This window comes from Borostomias antarcticus (genome assembly GCF_949987555.1).
Source record: "Borostomias antarcticus genome assembly, chromosome: 16".
Classification (NCBI taxonomy): Eukaryota; Metazoa; Chordata; class Actinopteri; order Stomiiformes; family Stomiidae; genus Borostomias; species Borostomias antarcticus.
This window is the reverse complement of record NC_140249.1, coordinates 21218366-21236937: the sequence shown is the minus strand read 5'-3', so window position 1 is coordinate 21236937 and position 18572 is coordinate 21218366. Positions and strand designations below refer to the sequence as shown.

Genomic DNA, 18572 nt, shown 5'->3' with positions numbered 1-18572 from the left:
TAATTCCACCCATACATGTTGGCCTATTAAAACTACAGGTGGCGCACTTTACAAACCTGTGCCGTGTGCCGTAGCCTAGGCTACCCACGTGATCTATTCGTCGTTCTAACTATGGTATGTACGCATGCGCTTTGAACTCCGTTGGAGGAAGTAGCCTACTAGAAGAGGCATATCATAGCGTATCTGACGATAGGATTGCATTGTTTATACTTTAAGAAGAAATAATACTAGCTACGCAATAAAAATGTCGGAATTTGACAGTAACCCTTTCGCGGACTCGTCTAATATCAACCCCTTCCAGGTGAGAGTCTTTACTTTTAATTATCTCCATAACCAAATTGCCATAAGTTGCCACTAAAGCTAAAACTACGCGCTACAGTGTAGCAGGAAACCTGTTGGGTGGATCAGGTTTTCGTCTCGTTTGACATTATTCGGACAACGTGGCATGATTGACAAGAGTCCCGCCACTCATCGTCATTGTCTTCAAATGAGGGTGGAGTTTCTCCATCCCTTTCTCTCTCAGATACAGGAAGTCTCAAATGTTGCTAACTCAATATCAAAAGGAAGCAGGTTACCAACTGATATAATGTGGTCTCTCTCCTGATATGAAAGACCCAGGTCGTGACCTAGCCTAAAAGACAGACATAGCCTAATTAAAAGATGCACGGCCCTTGAATGCTCTGAACTATCACTGTTGGTCTTACTGGCAACTATTGCCAAACTTTATGGCAGTAAATAAGTAGCCTAGGCTCCATTTCCTAGACTCCTCGGCAAAGATACACACATAACTTTCACCTATATGGGTTTGAATTGAAACCTTTTTTGTTTTGATTTGACATCAGTGTGGAGAATGTCCTTAACCTCGACTGTGAAACTAGGAAAGAGCAAAGATATCTTTTGTAAAGAGGTCATCTACCTCTCCCTATTAAAACAAATCAGTCCTTCAGCTCTGAGAATGAGCAGTATGTTTGGATTCAAGGATGCAGTTTGTAAATTAGTAGCTTTGTAGACTGCATAACTGCACAAGGAATGTTTGCTCTGTGTATAACTGTAGCCTATGAGGAGCAATCTCACTGGTTTGAACCACAGATGGTAACTCCAATAACCAATATATTGTTACATTGTACATTTGCCCCATATCATATTGAAACAATACCTCTGCGATGTTGTATCAACACTGTGATTTAACATCTCGTTTGACTAAGAGTAAACTCTTATCATAAATCTCAGTTTCCATTCTGATATTTAGGCCTAGGTAACACCAGAGTTATTTCACCCCTGTGCTTGGTCTCAATGCGCCTGTTAGGTTAGTGGACAGTTGCTATTCATAGAAAAATAGACATTTCTGGTATCGGTGCATAGCTTAGTCTGTGTAAATTATCCCCAGTCTGTTAACTGACTTATTAACACATGTTTGTTTTGAGAAGTTGAGGAAAGTCTATGAAAATCTCTTTTAGCAACCATTGATAACCCACTTTAGGTCAACAAGCAACTATCATCACGAAGTCATTATGTGCAATGCAATTGTACTGTTTGTTCAATGTTCAGTCAAGTGCACAATGGCTCTGACGTCACACACTGTCAGTGTCGACTGTGTTTGCCTGCTGGGCGTGTGTGTGTGTGTGTGTGTGTCTATAAGCCTGAATAAATATCCTAGAATTAGCAGCTGTAATATGCAGGCCTTGGCGCCACCACGCCTATATTGCAATTCCCTGCATTATTACACAATGGTGATGAGGATATATGACAGTAGCATTAGACACACCCTCACTGACTGTAGTTCATATAATTATATAATTAGGAACAACACGCCCAGCCAAGTCTTTATGGGTATATGTGGTGCAACATCCTTGTCCATATCCATATCCATATCCAGATGATTCAACGATTTCAGGGCTTCAAGAGAAGCATTATTAGGCCTTTGTTATTGAGTTGGAACATGCATTGTTGAGGACACTTGTTGTAATGACTTTAAACAACCAATGGGCTCTTGTTTGTTGATTTCCATTCCTCATATTTTGTATGTAGACAATTTTGATTCCTAGCCTAAACAGAGGTCCAACACAGTGGGAATCTAGGCCTTGGTTGACTCATGTCTGATTATAGACGGGCCTAGCCTTCTTCTTCCTTGTGGGAACGCATACAGGTATGCTAACAGAGCCAGGTGACCAATAAGCACACCAGAGTTAGAGTCACATGAGAATTGTGACACACTTACTGGTATCACATTCCAATACTGTAGGCCAGCTGCTAAGTCAGCTAGTATCACACTCCCTCCCTCATGGAGATGGTCAACTTTACCACTTCCTCCTGGTGGTTTTGAGGGCAAATGTCATGTTCATAACTACTATATGACCAGACAGGCTGTGGACGTCATTATAGCCAATTGCTTTCCCACCACACTGAATGAGACACAATATTCAATTAATGTTTACCCCCGTATTCAACCATACAATTGTTAATGTGTCATTTTATGTAATAAATGATTTATTACTGTCTTATCAAAGCAGTTCCAAGTAAATGTCTCTTTCTCTTAGTCATCTCTCTAGCTCTCTAAAATACAAATTCAAGTCCAGACTGTTCCCGAGTCTCAAGTACAGTGTTCGACTTCAGGAAATTAATTTTGTGGTTGTCCATCTCTGGAAATATCACAAGAATGCATGAGTAGTTTATGTGAGAGAAGGCAGACTTTAATATTAGGCTACACTGTACTGTATATCATTTGAAATGTCATTTTTGCAGCACTACTCCTCTTAGTGGGTAAATTAGCCTTTACTTATACAATGTATTAAGAGATCATTTTTATATGTGATTTTTAATGCTTGATAATAAGAAGTGGTGTTGTTCTGTTTCAGGATCCTTCTGTCACACAGGTGACCAACTCTGCCATGGACCCCATAGACAAGTATAACCCCTTTCCTGCTCACACCACGGTAAGATAGTCTACTTGTCACTCTCACACGCACACAGACACACACACACATACACACACACATACACACACACTCCCCGCCCCCACACACCCTCCCCGCTACACACATACACACACACACACACACACACACACACACAAACACACCACATAAAAGGAAAGAACCTCAGCTGGGGTGCGTAACTTGTCGCTCACTCCGCCATCTCTTGCGTCCTGCTCTCAGGAGAGCCTATCAGGGCCCACCATTCCTGCCACCACCACCCCCTCCCAACCTGCCGTGCTCCAGCCCTCCACAGAGCCCAGCCCCCAGGTGAGACACATGACTCTGGGGTCCCAGTGACCTCGGCTGTTTTCCCCCTAAGGACTGGAAGACAATAGTGTCACAGCAGGATACCTACAGTTGCTGGTTTGTATCCAGGTCTCATACTCATAGGTTTTTTAGCCTGAGATGTTCCGTGTTGTTGGTGTTTTTTTAGCCTGAGATGTTCTGTGTTGTTGGTGGTTTTTTTAGCCTGAGATGTTCCGTGTTGTTGGTGGTTTTTTAGCCTGAGATGTTCCGTGTTGTTGGTGGTTTTTAAGCCTGAGATGTTCCGTGTTGTTGGTGGTTTTTTAGCCTGAGATGTTCCGTGTTGTTGGTGTTTTTTTTAGCCTGAGATGTTCCGTGTTGTTGGTGTTTTTTTAGCCTGAGATGTTCTGTGTTGTTGGTGGTTTTTTAGCCTGAGATGTTCCGTGTTGTTGGTGGTTTTTTTAGCCTGAGATGTTCTGTGTTGTTGGTGATGCTAGATTCATATACATATATAGTCACACATCCACACACTTGACATCCCCGCTGATAAACAGTCTTGAAAATGGCCGCCGTTTTCGTATTGCGACGAAAAAAAGGAAAGAGAAAGAATGTCTCCATCCTCCTGATGACTCCTCCCCTCTGCCCCCCCCCCTCCCCCACAGGCGATAGCGGCCGCAGCCCAGGCCAACCTGCTGAGGCAGCAGGAGGAGCTGGAGAGGAAGGCGGCGGAGCTGGAGCGCAGGGAGCAGGAGATGCAGAGCAGGGGCCCCTCAGGTCAGGCCCCCCGCCCTCCCCTTTAATACACCTCTTAAGGGAATAGTTCGCCCCAAATGACAACATTAGGGGGTCGAGCTGTCGTTGATTGTTTTCCCTAATGGTGGCTCTCTATCCTATAGTCAGAACCCACTGATGAACATTTGATTCTAGACTGTTCATTAGTCTCAGTATGACATCGCTGAATAATAATAATAATAATAATAATAATAATATATATGAGACAAATTCTGTCGAGTTGCCAATGAGGCCATTGTGGTGGCAGGGAATCATTGCTTATCCATACCTCTCTTGCCTATTTTGCCAGGCCGGGAAAACAACTGGCCACCCCTCCCAAGGAGTTTTCCCATCAAGCCTTGCTTCTACCAGGACTTCTCTGAGGAGATTCCCCCAGAGCACCGGCGGCTCTGCAAGATGATCTACTACCTGTGGATGTGTAAGTAGATAACTAATAAGATGATCTACTACCTGTGGATGTGTAAGTAGTTAACTAATAAGATGATCTACTACCTGTGGATGTGTAAGTAGTTAACTAATAAGATGATCTACTACCTGTGGATGTGTAAGTAGATAACTAATAAGATGATCTACTACCTGTGGATGTGTAAGTAGATAACTAATAAGATGATCTACTACCTGTGGATGTGTAAGTAGATAACTAATAAGATGATCTACTACCTGTGGATGTTTAAGTAGATAACTAATAAGATGATCTACTACCTGTGGATGTGTAAGTAGATAACTAATAAGATGATCTACTACCTGTGGATGTGTAAGTAGATAACTAATAAGATGATCTACTACCTGTGGATGTGTAAGTAGTTAACTAACAAGGTGATCTACTACCTGTGGATGTGTAAGTAGTTAACTAACAAGGTGATCTACTACAGGTGAATGTTTAAGTAGTTAACTAACAAGATGAAACACCACCGGTGGATGTGTAAGTACAGTAGCTAACTAAGACGATGATACACTATGTAAATGGAAGTGCTTTAAGTGAATATTTATTGCCTTTCGTTTTACCCCACAGTACTGTAGCTCCAAATATTGTAAAACATCAAAGTGCAATGTGATACATAAGACAGTGTGACTTTGTACGGTTTGGAATAAATGACTTGAGCCGCTTTCCTCTCCTCAGTCAACTGTGTGACCCTGTTCCTGAACCTGCTGGCGTGCCTGGCCTACCTCACCGTCGACGTGGCCTACGGGATCGACTTCGGCCTGTCCATCCTCTGGCTCATCCTCTTCGCCCCCTGCTCCTTCATCTGCTGGTACAGGCCCATCTACAAGGCCTTCAAGTGAGTTCCCGTCACCCTGTTCCCTTTCTCGTGGCCAAAAGTATTTATCGATCGACATTTTCCAAGATCAGAAAGCCGAAGGTTTGGAAACTCGCCCTCCCACCCAATTCTACTCCTCGTCCAACCAACCTACATTGTGTCCTTAACTTGAACCCTTAATTTGTACTTGTATACTCATACCTGTACCAATAAATTGGTAGGCTACAGGAGAGGGCAGTTTCCCAGAAGCAGATACAGCCCAAGTATAGCTACATATAAGATAATGCTACTGAGTTTTTTTTTTGCTGCTGTGGTCCACTCAGCCTCTCACCAAGGATTTTAAATAGACTTTCAATATGCAGTGTGCCTTGACGAGGGTCACAGCCCTAAATGTCAAACATAAGCATAGCTCTTATTACACAGAGATATACATCATGTCACACAGAATTATACATATTGCTAACCAATTGAAATATAATCTCTAACCAATCTGCAATCTATCTCTAATCTAGCGGAATAATCCTGAACTCTCCTCTCCTCCCAGGTCAGACAGTTCCTTCAGTTTCTTCATCTTCTTCTTTGTGTTCTTCTGCCAAGTGGTGGTGTTCATCATCCAAACAGTGGGCATCCCTAAATGGGGGAACAGGTGGGTGTGGCCGCTCCCATTAACACAGGACGTTAGCATCAAAGGGATAATGGTGATGATGCATGACGCTGTTCAGATCTAAAGCAGCCACCGTGCGTCTGTTTGTGGCTGCGCACGTGTGAAGTGTGTACGTTTGTATGTGTGCGTGTGTGTGTGTGCGTCGCATATGTGTTTAGGTTCGTGTGTGTTATGTGTGCACATGTGATGTGTGTAAATTCCTGCTCTGTGTTTGACTGAACCACCCATTCAGCGTGTGTGTGTGTGTGTGTGTGTGTGTGTGTCTGTCTGTGTGTGTGTGTGTGTGTGTGTGTGTGTGTGTGTGTGTGTGTGTGTGTGTGTGTGTGTGTGTGTGTGTGTGTGTGCGTGCATGTTGAGCGTGCCTATTTGCATGAGCCTACGAGCTGGTTTCCGCTCTCCTCTCCATCTCCTGTCTCTTGCCGTCTCTGACAGATGCCTTGCCTCAGTCTAGCCCGCTGGCTGTCTCTCTCGCCTGATCACTGCTCTGTAAGTCAGGCTCTGGCTCTCTCTCATTTCCTTTCACCAACTCCTCCCTGGCCTGGTTCCAACATGAAAACTAGAGCCTGAAACAGTCCCCTAGCCTGTACTGCTTCAGTGTTCACATAGCTGCTGATGACAGAAGTTCCTGCCAGCATGAATGGAGTACTACTGTACTTTATATGAAACCAGTACCATATTTTCTCAGCCAGTTATCAGACTATTTCATACCTGCAAACACTGAAGTGTTCAGGGAAAGGTTGTTTGTGGATTTAGTTATTTAAGATGCACCCTTATTTTCTCCCTCCCTTGAAGTAATTGCTAATATGCGAGTGGATAAGAGAAAGGTTTCTACTGCTTCTCTCAAGGAAGACAAAACAGGTCATCAGTTTGCTACTCACTTCCTTCCCTCCTCTCTGTTTATTTCTGCTTTCCTGTCGCTTGTTAAACATGAGCTTCCTGTCCAAATTGGGCCCAGACTCTCAGGTGCATCCCTGGTGACAGAAAATCATTTTAAGATAGCTATGTACAGATGGCACACTCTGTATTCACATGTTTGTCTTTTGTATGATTTTCATCTCAAGCTTACATGTTGGAACTTGCATCTTTTCGGGACGTGATATGAAAATATTCGAAGGACATAAAATTGAATGAAACTGTCTATTGACCTCTTGTTGACCCCCGTGGGATTCCAGTGGCTGGATCACCGCTCTCTCAATCATCGGCAGCAACACAGCCGTGGGAGCCATCATGCTCCTGGTGGCCTGCTTCTTCACAGTCTGCGCCGTGCTGTCAGTCATCTTACTGAAGATGGTAGGTCCCTCTGTCTCACCGGGCTGCGTGCTACACATGCTACTGTACAGCCTACCATTGTGTATGACTGAGAATAAGGCTTGTAATGTTGAGGGGAAAAAAAGTTATCATCAAACCGAGCGCTATTGTTTTACGTACGGTGCAGTGCGTGCTTAGGCGACCCAATGTCAGTCTTAACTGGGTTCCATCACCGCTGTGATAATCTAGGGACATGACTAGTAGACTATGATGTCTACTTGATTAAAACCCGATACTCATGGAACGCGTTAAAGCTAAGAAACATTGGGTTCCATGTTGGTCTGTCCTTTCCCCCAGGTGCACAGCAACTACCGACGTACCGGCGCCAGCTTCCAGAAGGCCCAGCAGGAGTTCTCACAGGGGGTGGTCACCAACAAGAACTTCCAGACGGCTGCCGCCTCCGCTGTCTCCTCCGCTGCCCAGGGAACCTTCCAGGCTAACAACTAACACCAGGCTAGGCTAAGCTAGGCTAACCCCCTCCCTAACCAAGCCCCTTCATCTCCCGCTCCACTGCAAAAGCAGGCCGGGTTAGTCTAGGCTATGCTAAGCTAGGCTAAGCTAAGCTAGGCTAACCCCCTCCGTAACCAAGCCCCTTCATCTCCCGCTCCACTGCAAAATCAGGCCGGCTTAGTCTAGGCTATGCTAAGCTAGGCTAGGCTAAGCTAGGCTAACCCCTCCTCAACCAAGCCCCTTCATGTCCCGCTCCACTGCAAAAGCAGGCCGGGATAGTCTAGGCCATGCTTAGCTAGGCTAGGCTAAGCTAGGCTAACCCCCTCCTCAACCAAGCCCCTTCATCTCCTACTCCACTGCAAAAGCAGGCCGGGTTAGGCTAGGCAGGGCTAAGCTAGGCTAGGCTATTCCTGTTTGCCCCCTTTATAACGCTTCTCTTCACACTCAGTGGAGGTCCCATTGACCCGTGTCAAAGTAAGCAGTGTCTTCAGGGGCTAAGTTCTGCTTTGAGGCCATAAAGTATGGTTGTGTGACTGCGCCAGATGGCACTAAGGGGAGAAATTGTCCCGTCTGTGTGCTTTGGGAATGGAAAGCATGAAGTTGAATGGTTGTGACACTTCCCTATCAGTATCTTCTATGTGCACTTTTTGCAATGTTCTACAGTATATATTTGGACGTGCACTTTTTGCAATGCTCTCTTTTGTATGTGTGCGTGTGTGTCTGTGTGTGCGTGCGTGCGCGATGCATGTGTGTATGCACATGTTTTCTCTTGGCCTTGATCATTTCATGTAAAGAAGATGAAGAGCTTTTGTTTGTCAGTGCTTTTCATCATTTTGGTCTTGATGGCTTCTCTTTGCATGTCCTGCTGTCGTAACCACGTGTAGGGAACCCATGGTTAGTTCTTTCCTGTTGGCATCCTTAAATTTCACCATGACAATGAACAGAACGAGTGTTTCTTCCAAGAGGTTGACACCTGAGTGTACAGAATCATGATATGAAGTCTAGATTAGCATGTACTGATATGACTGAAAATCACTTTGGTTAATAGACAAGCGTAACTGTTAGATCTTAGACTTTTACTGTTATACTCACAAATCACCTCAAATTAATGTTCCTTCAGATTCACACAATTTCAATAGTGTTGTCAAGTGGCTTTCGTCCTAATCAAGTTGAGGTACTTACATTTTCTTGTTGTAAAAAGTGTGCCTTTTTATGTTGTGCAGGTCATGGAAGAACTGGATTTGGATGAGAGAGAATAGTGTTGTGTAAGAATTGGCTGAATGTTTTATAGCCGATGTGTTATGTAGGCTGTCAAGTCAACTTAAAGGAATAGTGCATCCCAAAATCAACATTGGTTAAATATTTCTATATTTTAGTTAACACTGAAAATATGTACCAACCTTCATTCAAACTGAATAAAACTGCCAAATCTAGTTGATGATTTCAGGTGCACTACACCTTTACCCGCAGTAAACATAGTTGACAATGAAGGAGCTTTGACCAAAGCTTTGATCAGCGCCTCGCCAAGAAATCTCTCAAGTTTGCCACTGTCACCACTGGTTCCTACGGTAACCAAACTTTAATCTTGATTAAAAAAAGGAGAGTACCTAAAACACCGAATATGACTGAAGGAATAATTGACATTCCCACCTTGCTTTCAAAGACAAACTGCTTTTGCTTTAAGGGTGAATGGTTATGCTGAAAAAATATATTCTATGGATTTGCCACTAACAAAAGCATGTAAAGAAGTGAAAGTTACTTTTTGCTCTTCAACATTTCTGATATCTCAAGGGGTGCGTACCTATCAGCAAGACAATACAGTAGCTATCAAAGCAGAGCAGAGCGGTCAGACTAGCAGATGAATTGTCTGTTTTTATCCATGGCATATCATTTTAGTGTTACATTTTAATTGAATATATTGCATATCTCTTCTCCCTAGAAACTTAGAACTTAGAACCAGCATCTAAATTATTTGTGGATTGATGTACATTTTTCATTTGTCAGTTTGATTTTTTTACATTCACATTTGTGTGTTTAAGTTTTAAAAGTATTGGGATACTGTAAGGAATGTCCTACAGGTAAATAGAATCAGTTGTCAGTGGCGTCATGATGATAATCAGTATTATCATGATGGAATGTAATACACAGGCCAATTACAGTTTGGTGCTCATTTGTCTAATCATATTTACTTATTGTGAAAAAGAACTTCTGCCAGATTTCATAATTGGCATTTATGTGAGGATGACATCAGATTGGAGAAAAACTTGCCTTTTATATTTCAATGTTCATAGTAAATGTAGCACCTATCTAATAAAAATGTTTGCTTCAATCGAAACTGTGTGTGTCAACGAAGTCATTGTAGATAAGGTGTACATATGTATGCCCATGCATAATTTCTGGCCATTATTTCAGTGTTTGAGTACTGTGTGTGAGCAAAATAATCGTTAGAAGCAAAGTTATTTCAGAAACTTACTTTCTTACTTTGTTTGTACTTTGTGATTTTTAAACTTTTTGGGTGATCTATCAGTAGGATGATTTGCAGACAGTCTATTGAGACGCACCCCATAGGGTTCTCATAGTTCCTCACCCGTACCTTGACCTGGCCCAGTCTCTGAGGATGAGGTGACTTTGCAGTCAGAACAGACAGCTGCTGAGCCATCTCCTCTCCACTCTCCAGGGGAGTCTGGCTGTCGCCTAGAATAACCCAGCCTCCTCCTCCCTCCACCATCATCAACAACTGGGCCAGACAGTGTCCCAACCACCTGACCTCACACACACACACACACACACACACACACTGCTCATTCAGAGCAAGACGGCTACCCAGGGGAGTTTAAAGATGATTTACACAGAGGAGTATCTATTTTTATTTGTCTAATAACAAACCAACCAAGGCCATAGGGACAGAGGCACTGTGCTGTCTGATTGAAGAGCTCTGGCGGCACATCACTGGAAAGCCAAGCACCAAACAGTCTGTCCTCACCAGACTAAAGATCAGAAGTAACATTACAAGGAACAACTTAAGGATTTGGACTAAAAAAAAGTATTACAGTACCAGGCAAAAAGGTGTCAGCTGTAGAGTGATAGTGGTCTGTATTATTTTGAACCCATTGGCTCAGCAATATCCAGAGGGGGATTGTTTCTTCTACTGGGCAGTGTCATCTGTTTGTCACTAGGGGTCAGTGTTGTGTGCTTTTAAGCATGCAGGGGTGAAGTGCTGACTCACTGTGGTGCTTTGTGATGTCCATGACAGAGATTCCCGCAACTAGTGCTGTAGCTGTGCACTCACTGCCCAATTTTTATGTCATCTCTCTTTCTTCTCTCTCTCTCTCTCTCTTTCTCTCTCGCTCTCACACACTCTCTCACACACACACACACACACACACACACACACACACACACACACACAAACCAATTTCACGATTGCTGCTGTAGCAATTCCTGTGCCATATTTATTCTCCCATATCTAGACCAAATACAATATTATTGTCTTCAACCCCAATATTGGGTCCATCAGATATTCAGATCCACCTGATAGCGCTTTGTGTTGCTCATGTCATCAATCTGTCTTTAGAGCAAGGTACTGTTCCTAATGACAAGAAACATTACAAATCATCCCACTTTTCAAGAAAGGTGACAGGGTTTATTATAAATCGGTCTCTATCTTGAGTGTGACTTCTAAGGTCCTGGAGAAAGTAATTTGTGAACAGTTAAATCAAAACACTACTGATTCACAACTGTTATGTGAATTCGAATCAGGCTTCGCGAAGTCTTATGTTGGTAAACTCTGTGGTATGATTTTAATTAATTTAGACCTTTGACAATGTTTATCATAACCTGCTGTTCAGCAAGTCTACAGTCTGATAGAGATCAGAGGACAGAAATCCAAGGTCATCTATCCAAGGAACAACCTGTAACGTGGAGTCCCACAAGGGAGTGTCCTGGGTCCACTATTATTTTTAATCTATATAAACGATATGAAGTCAGCTTGCACAGAGAATCTGTTTTTATTTGCCGATGAATCAGCTATTTTAGTCTCTCACAAAGATGAGATCACGCTGCCGGCCACTTTAAGTGAAGAATTCAAAAACATCAGGGACTGGAAAATAAACAATAAGGTGTCTCTTTGTGTGGCCAAAATGGAATTTATAGTGTTTGGTTCACAGATTCAAGGCTGCATAAGCTGAAATCGAATAGCATCGACCTTGGTGGTCAGTTCTTCTCTGCTAAATCCTCATTGACCTATTTAGGTTGCTCCCTAGATAGCAACCTACTGCAGAAGTGAGCATGGCATTAAAGATCATGAGTAAGTTGAACGGTAGAACTAGATTCTTGAGGATCAAGAAAACCTTCTTGATGCAGTGAATCTAAGATTGCTAGCTAACTCTTTGTTTTTTTTGTTGCTTTGGTTATGGAATTTGTTCATGGTATGAAGGCCTGACTAAAGTACTTAAAGATAAGTTGCAGATCTCACCGAATAAATTAGTCATGGTAGTGCCAGGTCTGACCTCAAGGGACCACGTGAGGAAACAGCAGTTCAAGCTGCTGGTCTGGCTCCCCTGGAGGCTACAGGGCAGTTCAACTGCATCTCAGGGTGGTCCATAATAATTATAATAGAACACCAGCGTACCTCAAAGATCACTTTGAGCGGTGATACCCATGCATACCACTCTAGAGCTAGCATTGCTGACTTGTGCTAACCCAGGTTCAAAACAAACATGGGTAAGTGCACTATTAAGTATTGTGGAGCTGTGAACTGGAACAAGGTTCCTTCACATCTTTAAAGCATAGGTAACCAACATCATATATATATATATATATATAAAAGAAAAAAGGTATAAAACCTGTCTTATGGATAATTTAGAATCATAGGAATGCCAGCTTGTAATTGTGCTAATGTTGTTGTGGGTCTTGCTTGTTTTTTTTTACTCTTGTTGTATTGGGATAATGCTGAAGGATGTTTAGTTTGGATGATTTTCAGTTATCGTTGTTTGCTTATTGTTGGATGCTGTCTAGGCATTTGTTCTTCCACCACCACAAGTCTTTGTGTTATCTTTGGCAATATCTTTTTAAGCTATGATGCAATCATTTGTCATTTTATTTTTGTTGTGCAATGAACTACACTAAACTAAAACTAATCCCTGATTCCTATTTCACATGGGCGTTAATAATTTGTGCTAGAAATCCTTAAAGTGTGTGAACTTCAGTTACAAGGTTAACGGGGAGTAGACAGAATAACAGAACAAAGGATGGCACTTTTCAGGTTGGTAGCCCACATGGAACTGCATGCCCCGGATGTGCGTAACAGGACTCTAAATATGGAAGCCACTCTGAATGTAAAATATTGTAAAATATTGTAAAATTATGTCAAATATAGGCTGTCGTTTTTTAAGGAAATCCTTTAAAATCTTTATCTGCATCAATTTCCAAAATTGAGAATGACAACAAGATTGAAGACTAGCTAGTGACTTGTAGGACTGCATTATTTTTAGACATTTTTACAGAAAATATGTGAATACTATATACACGAGGCAGCAGACTAATGCTACATGTGATCCTGGCATCAGCTGGCATTGCCAACTTGTCTGAGAATTGTGCAAAGCTGTCAGCACTATAGGCTACTGCTTTAATCTTCTATTTTGGCCATTGACACACTGTGACAGTGTATCCATTGATTTAGCAGATATGTATAGCCTATATAAGTGCCAGAGCGCACGTAGAAACACCAAAATCAACTTGCCGATCTCCGTAGAGTAGTGGTCAGAGCATTGGACTCCCACCCGGGAGACTGGGGTTCGAGACCGGGTGGGGATGACTTTATGGGACTATACCCCAAACCTTCACATGTTCATCCTTTCACTCCAACCTTTACCCCTTGCCTTATAGATCAGATCCTGTCCCAACCCCAACCCTTATTCTAACCCCAACCCACACTAGGGACTGGAAGAAGAACCAATCCGCTGATCTCCACTGCACAAGTAGAGTAGTGGTCAGAGTATTGGACTCCCAACCGGGAGACAGGCGGGGTGGGGATGACCCGGTGGGGATGACTTTATGTTATCATTGGTGTAGCTGCTTTAGGCAATAGCCACTAACCGCTACCATTAATGTTATGGAAGCTGCTGCTAGTTGTTGTGAGCTCACGAGTTAACTGGCTATCCCACTCTTATTATGCTGGATTAGCATTGGAAGCATTGGAACTGATGTGTCCAGGCGACAAGACCTATCTTAATTTATCAGACATTATGTCATGTCATTTCAATTCACAGCAGTGGCATGACTAGCTTCCGTCCTACCAGTCCTGAGAAGAAACAAGCCAGCCATGCACATAAGCCAGGCTGGACCTGGCCTGGTTTCATTATAGGGGGCTCACCAATTCCAAGATCAGGAAAACATTTTCCCCCTCTGGACTTGCTGTGACATCACCCTGCTGCATGGGTCTACGGACCAATCAAATAGCTCGATCGCTCACTTGAGAGAAAATAGCTCAAAAAGTGAACGATCGTTTACTCTCACGAGCCCTCCCCTTCCCATCCGCACACATACCCGTGCTTTTGGCAGTTGTCATGGCGATGGAAACGGCCCCAGCGTCGACATTTGGGGTTGTTGCCATGGAGATTCTGCTCCGAGGTGCGCTCGCGGTAGTGGAGGAGGACGAGAGCCACGCGCGGCCCGGGTTCGAGGAGGAGGTTCAGCACCTTGGAGAGCGCCGGCGCCGGGGACCCCCGTTCAACCAGGGGAAGGGCTACATGCTCCTGGTGATCGGAGAGATTGCGACAGACCACCAGCTGCAAAGTGCCAGAGCGCACATAGAGAGGGGTGAGTGAGTGCAAAACATCTCTGGGTCTCACTTTTCCCACAACGCAATATCCATCATTTCTGCATGCAAGAATAAGGACTTTTTTGACAAAAGAGTAGCATATAAAGCAGTCTAGAAAACGATAAACATGACAGGCGAAAGAATTTGTGTAAATGAATGTCGCATCGGGCAAACACTGAAAAGCTTGACTCAGCAGAATTGCTCTATCCCAAAGCACGCCATTCTATAGGCTAGTGTGACAAGTAAAAAAATAGCCTAACAATAATATTAATCGCAATTCAGTATGATTAGACACAATCTCTGTTTAATGTTCAAAAGTGCTCTAATTGTATTTATTTATTTATTTGAATTGTGTGTGTTTGTGTGTGTGTGTGTGTGTGTGTGTGTGAGAGAGAGAGAGAGAGAGAGAGAGAGAGAGAGAGAGAGAGAGAGTGTGTGTGTGTGTGTGTGTGTGTGTGTGTGTGTGTGCATGATTGCAATAGAATGGATAGAATTCAGTTCCTCAAAATAGCCTCTATTTGGGGCGTCATCACAAAAGCGTCCCACTATGCTGTGAAAATACAATATGTAAACTGATTGTAAGAGTCAGTCTACTGCAGCGGCCTTATGTATCTTCCCCACATGAATCACGTGTCACATCTTTGATGACATGCGCCTGTTATTTAGTCATTGTTCTTGCACTACAGTAGGCCTATATGTAATGATTTATCTTGGCAGTTGGCTCATTGCAGCACATCTAAACTGCAGTTTAGCCCCCCTTTAAAAGGCTTCAATGATGCCGAAAGGGATATTGTAAAGTTTGGAACTATTACGTTTTTATTAACTAAGGCGTTGCTGCTTGTTTCCTGGTAGTTGGCGTGATGTGAATGATACCCGGTGTTTTTAAGGGCTGTCTGGTCAGCAATCCCAATATCCAGCTCTCCTAAACCAGCTGATGAATCACCCCCACCCAGTCTGGCGCCATGGCAACATTCTCATCGCTACCGTCATCAAGGAGCACTTGGCCCTTAATGCTGTGGTAGTTGTTGGCGTAACATTATTTTATTCAGTGTCTCGTCCAGGCGCCTACTCCACAGTAACAGCTGGATTAGATTTCCAGTGAAAACAATATTTGCCTGTGTGATCTTTTATTCGTGACTAACCTGGCAACCTTAGTGTGGACAGGAGGCCATTTTGTGTCAGTTCTGGTTTGGATCCAACTTGAGGTCCCTTTTAGTGTTTAGCCCCCCTGCAGTTTGACCCTCTGGGGGACAATAGGGTTTAGTGCCATTATTGCCATGTCAATTAATCCCCTCACAAGACAATTATTGTTTGCACCTTCTTAAAAAAAGACGAGCTTTAGACACATGCTAACAATCCTTAGTTTATGCAGTAGAAGCATATGTTACTAATGGTAATCCAATAGAATCAATGTCCTACCAAGGGTAAGTGTGATTGTCTATGTGGGCAAGCAGCTGGATGGAGGATGGGTTTGAGATTATACAGCTTTGGCCGTGAGATGAGTCACTGTTTTATCCTGTTTTTGAGGGATAAGTCCTCATGGCATTTAGATTAATATAATTTGATTGAATTGACACATCTGGGTCCTGTGGATGATATCCGTATACTGTAGAAACCAGCATTGGATACAAAGAGAGGTCTTTCAAACAATGCAAAGTTTTTCATGCTGCTGCCTGTGGTTCCTCCTTGTCTATGTAGTATGTCTTTTTTGGGGAGGTGGAAAACATAGAACGCTAGCTGAGGAGGAACAAGGGTTAGGAGCATGGAAAATCTCCCCTGACAGTACAACTGAGCACACAGAGATCTCTCTCTGCCTCCCTCAGGCTCTCTGGCTCAGATAAACAGAAAGAGGGCGGCACATTCCATCATTTATTCTTACAACTTAAATCTCGTCTTCTGTCATAACACAGCATGGCAGGGATGTTATGTTGCCTCCATTTTGATTCAGTGATCCTCCGGAGGGTGGTGTGGTGCCTGAAGTATTTCTCAGTATATATTAGCTAAGAAGTGTCGCCGTATAGCATTATGCATTAGTAAATTATAAGAGCATGATGCTCATTTAAAGCAAATTATAAGAAAAGTGATTTTCCTTATCTCCTCCCGAATCTTCCTTATCAGTTCTAATGATACTGATTGCAACTTTGGCGAGGATCAATTTAAGCCAATCAAATGAGAGTTAGCTGGTACAGTGAGGTCAAATTTCCTGGGCATCTAATATAATACTAATTTTACCTACTTTTGGAAACCATTCCCTGAACTCAATATCAGCCTTATGATAAAGCAAAATGGAATCACCTCCCATCAACTCATCTACCACATGCCTCTAGGGGTTGATTTGGGATTCAGGATATGTCAGACTTTAAGAGATACAGTATTTTAGGCTTTGCCAGTAGCACCTTCCTTTTGAAGCCAACACCCTGACGAGTCTCATGTCAAGTCAGCTATCATGTTGATAGATAATATCACTCTTGGAGAACAGTGTGCATGTGTTCGTGTCTCTCCACAAACACAAAAGCTCTATTTTCAAAGCAGTGCGCTTCGGGCTCCTTACCCGAATTAGCATCAGTGACACAGCATTTTTAGGAAAAGACTGCAGTGTTAGGGGTACATTTTCTCCTCAGTGTGTCAAAGGAAGGATCTGAAAAAACTGCCTGATACAATCTTTTTCTCACAGGAGGAGTGATTTAAGAGCAGTTAGGGAGGGATGGCTGGGGTGTAGTGGTGACTAAAGAAGTGGGTATACTGTAGGGTTTATTCTCTAATGACTAAAGTACAGAAATTTTAGTTTTTACATTAGTGGTGGTTAAAGAAGTGGATATACTATGTGTCCATGAATGAAGAAGTGGGTGTACTCCGTATATCTTCATATACCCTCTACTTCAACACTAGATAAATAAAAGGAAATTAGAATAAACCCATCTAGGGTGTCAGTGTATCCAGTAGTAAACAACAGCGGAAAGGAATCTACAGAAGTGTCTTCCTCATTTAAAGAGATCTCTCTTACTTTCTTTCCCAGGGTGTACAAACAGACATTGATTACCACATTACAGAGAGCACCGACCTGTTTGTACTTTATACAAATCCAAAAGTAACATACAATTAGTAACCATTTGTATCAAGAAGAGGAGCGAGCATGTAGAGTCTTATCACAAATACTGTCTTGTCTGGTTGCCAGGCAACCAACACAGGAGGGGTTTGAAACATCCTTTCACAAAACGCTGTCTCCCCTTGTTAAAGCTGATGAACTATGGACTATGTTGTTGACGTTGGGCTTTACGGACCAATCAACCACTGTGCTCTACACCAGTGAGCTACACTAGCAAGGAGCATTATCGACTGGCTAAGCTGACCTGGCAAGGTGTGTTTCATTTTTTTGGTTAAGTCAGGGATGCATCAACAATTACCTGTTCTACCTCAAAGACATTCCCCACATGATGAAGATGCTCAGACTACTAGTCTCCTTCCATTGGCTGTTAGAAACAATTGGACATTCATCAAGTGAGAGACCCAATGACTTTCACCGTGCTCCAACTATAGCCATCCCAAGACATACACAGGTCCAAATTGCCCCAGAGGATGCTCTAGTTGAGAACATCCTTTTCCTCGGCGTTGCCTGCATCATCCCCTGCCCCTCATCGTCTGGAAGATTCCTTTCCCTAGAGTGTGAGCTGCTTTGCTAAAAGCCAAGAGGAGGTGTCTTGCACCACCTCGAGCCAAGAGACTGGGTGCTGATCCATGCGGCTGAAGGATTGGCATCAGATCTGCTGGCAAGGTCAACCTCAGTGGGATGTATCATCTCTCCAATTCTCTTCCTGATTGCCATCGACTGGTCCATGTGAAAAATCACCTCAGACAAATCTAGAGGTATCCAGTGGACTCTCCTCACCCAGCTGGAAGATCTTGACTATGCTGATGACCCAGCCATCCTCTCCACAAATCATACTCACCGGCAAGAGAACACAGATAGGACTGGTAGATTTGCCAAACAGATGGGTTTGCAGTAAAGACATCAACAACATAAGGCTTGGGGAAGCTCGCAGTACATTTGCAATCCTTCATAC

General features: G+C 43.1%; 2 protein-coding genes across 2 annotated transcripts in view; both read left to right on the top strand.

Annotated features, from left to right (window-relative positions):
- The first annotated feature begins 160 nt into the window (after positions 1 to 160).
- LOC311319844 (secretory carrier-associated membrane protein 2-like) lies at positions 161 to 9989 on the top strand. Its single transcript, XM_084451464.1, has 9 exons — positions 161 to 301; positions 2856 to 2933; positions 3156 to 3242; positions 3881 to 3992; positions 4300 to 4428; positions 5131 to 5290; positions 5814 to 5915; positions 7106 to 7223; positions 7539 to 9989. Exons 1-9 carry the CDS (start codon positions 245 to 247, stop codon positions 7686 to 7688), a joined length of 993 nt encoding a protein of 330 aa, XP_084307590.1. The 5' UTR covers positions 161 to 244; the 3' UTR covers positions 7689 to 9989.
- A 4265-nt stretch (positions 9990 to 14254) lies between these two features.
- map1ab (microtubule-associated protein 1Ab) overlaps positions 14255 to 18572 on the top strand; it is a gene marked incomplete at its 3' end in the record, with an annotated part of 42286 nt that continues 37968 nt past the window's right edge. Inside the window, exon 1 of the mRNA XM_084451377.1 lies at positions 14255 to 14510. Within this exon, the coding sequence (XP_084307503.1) occupies positions 14258 to 14510 (253 nt within the window). The 5' untranslated portion in view covers positions 14255 to 14257. The remainder of the gene's footprint in view (positions 14511 to 18572) is intronic.

What these genes read in the sequence shown, in the direction of transcription:
- LOC311319844 (XM_084451464.1), top strand. Translation starts at nt 245, where the DNA reads ATGTCGGAATTTGACAGTAACCCTTTCGCGGACTCGTCTAATATCAAC. An exon ending in CCTTTCCTGCTCACACCACG is followed by an intron (nt 2,934 to 3,155) that starts GTAAGATAGTCT and finishes TCCTGCTCTCAG; the next exon opens with GAGAGCCTATCAGGGCCCAC. An exon ending in CAGTCATCTTACTGAAGATG is followed by an intron (nt 7,224 to 7,538) that starts GTAGGTCCCTCT and finishes CCTTTCCCCCAG; the next exon opens with GTGCACAGCAACTACCGACG.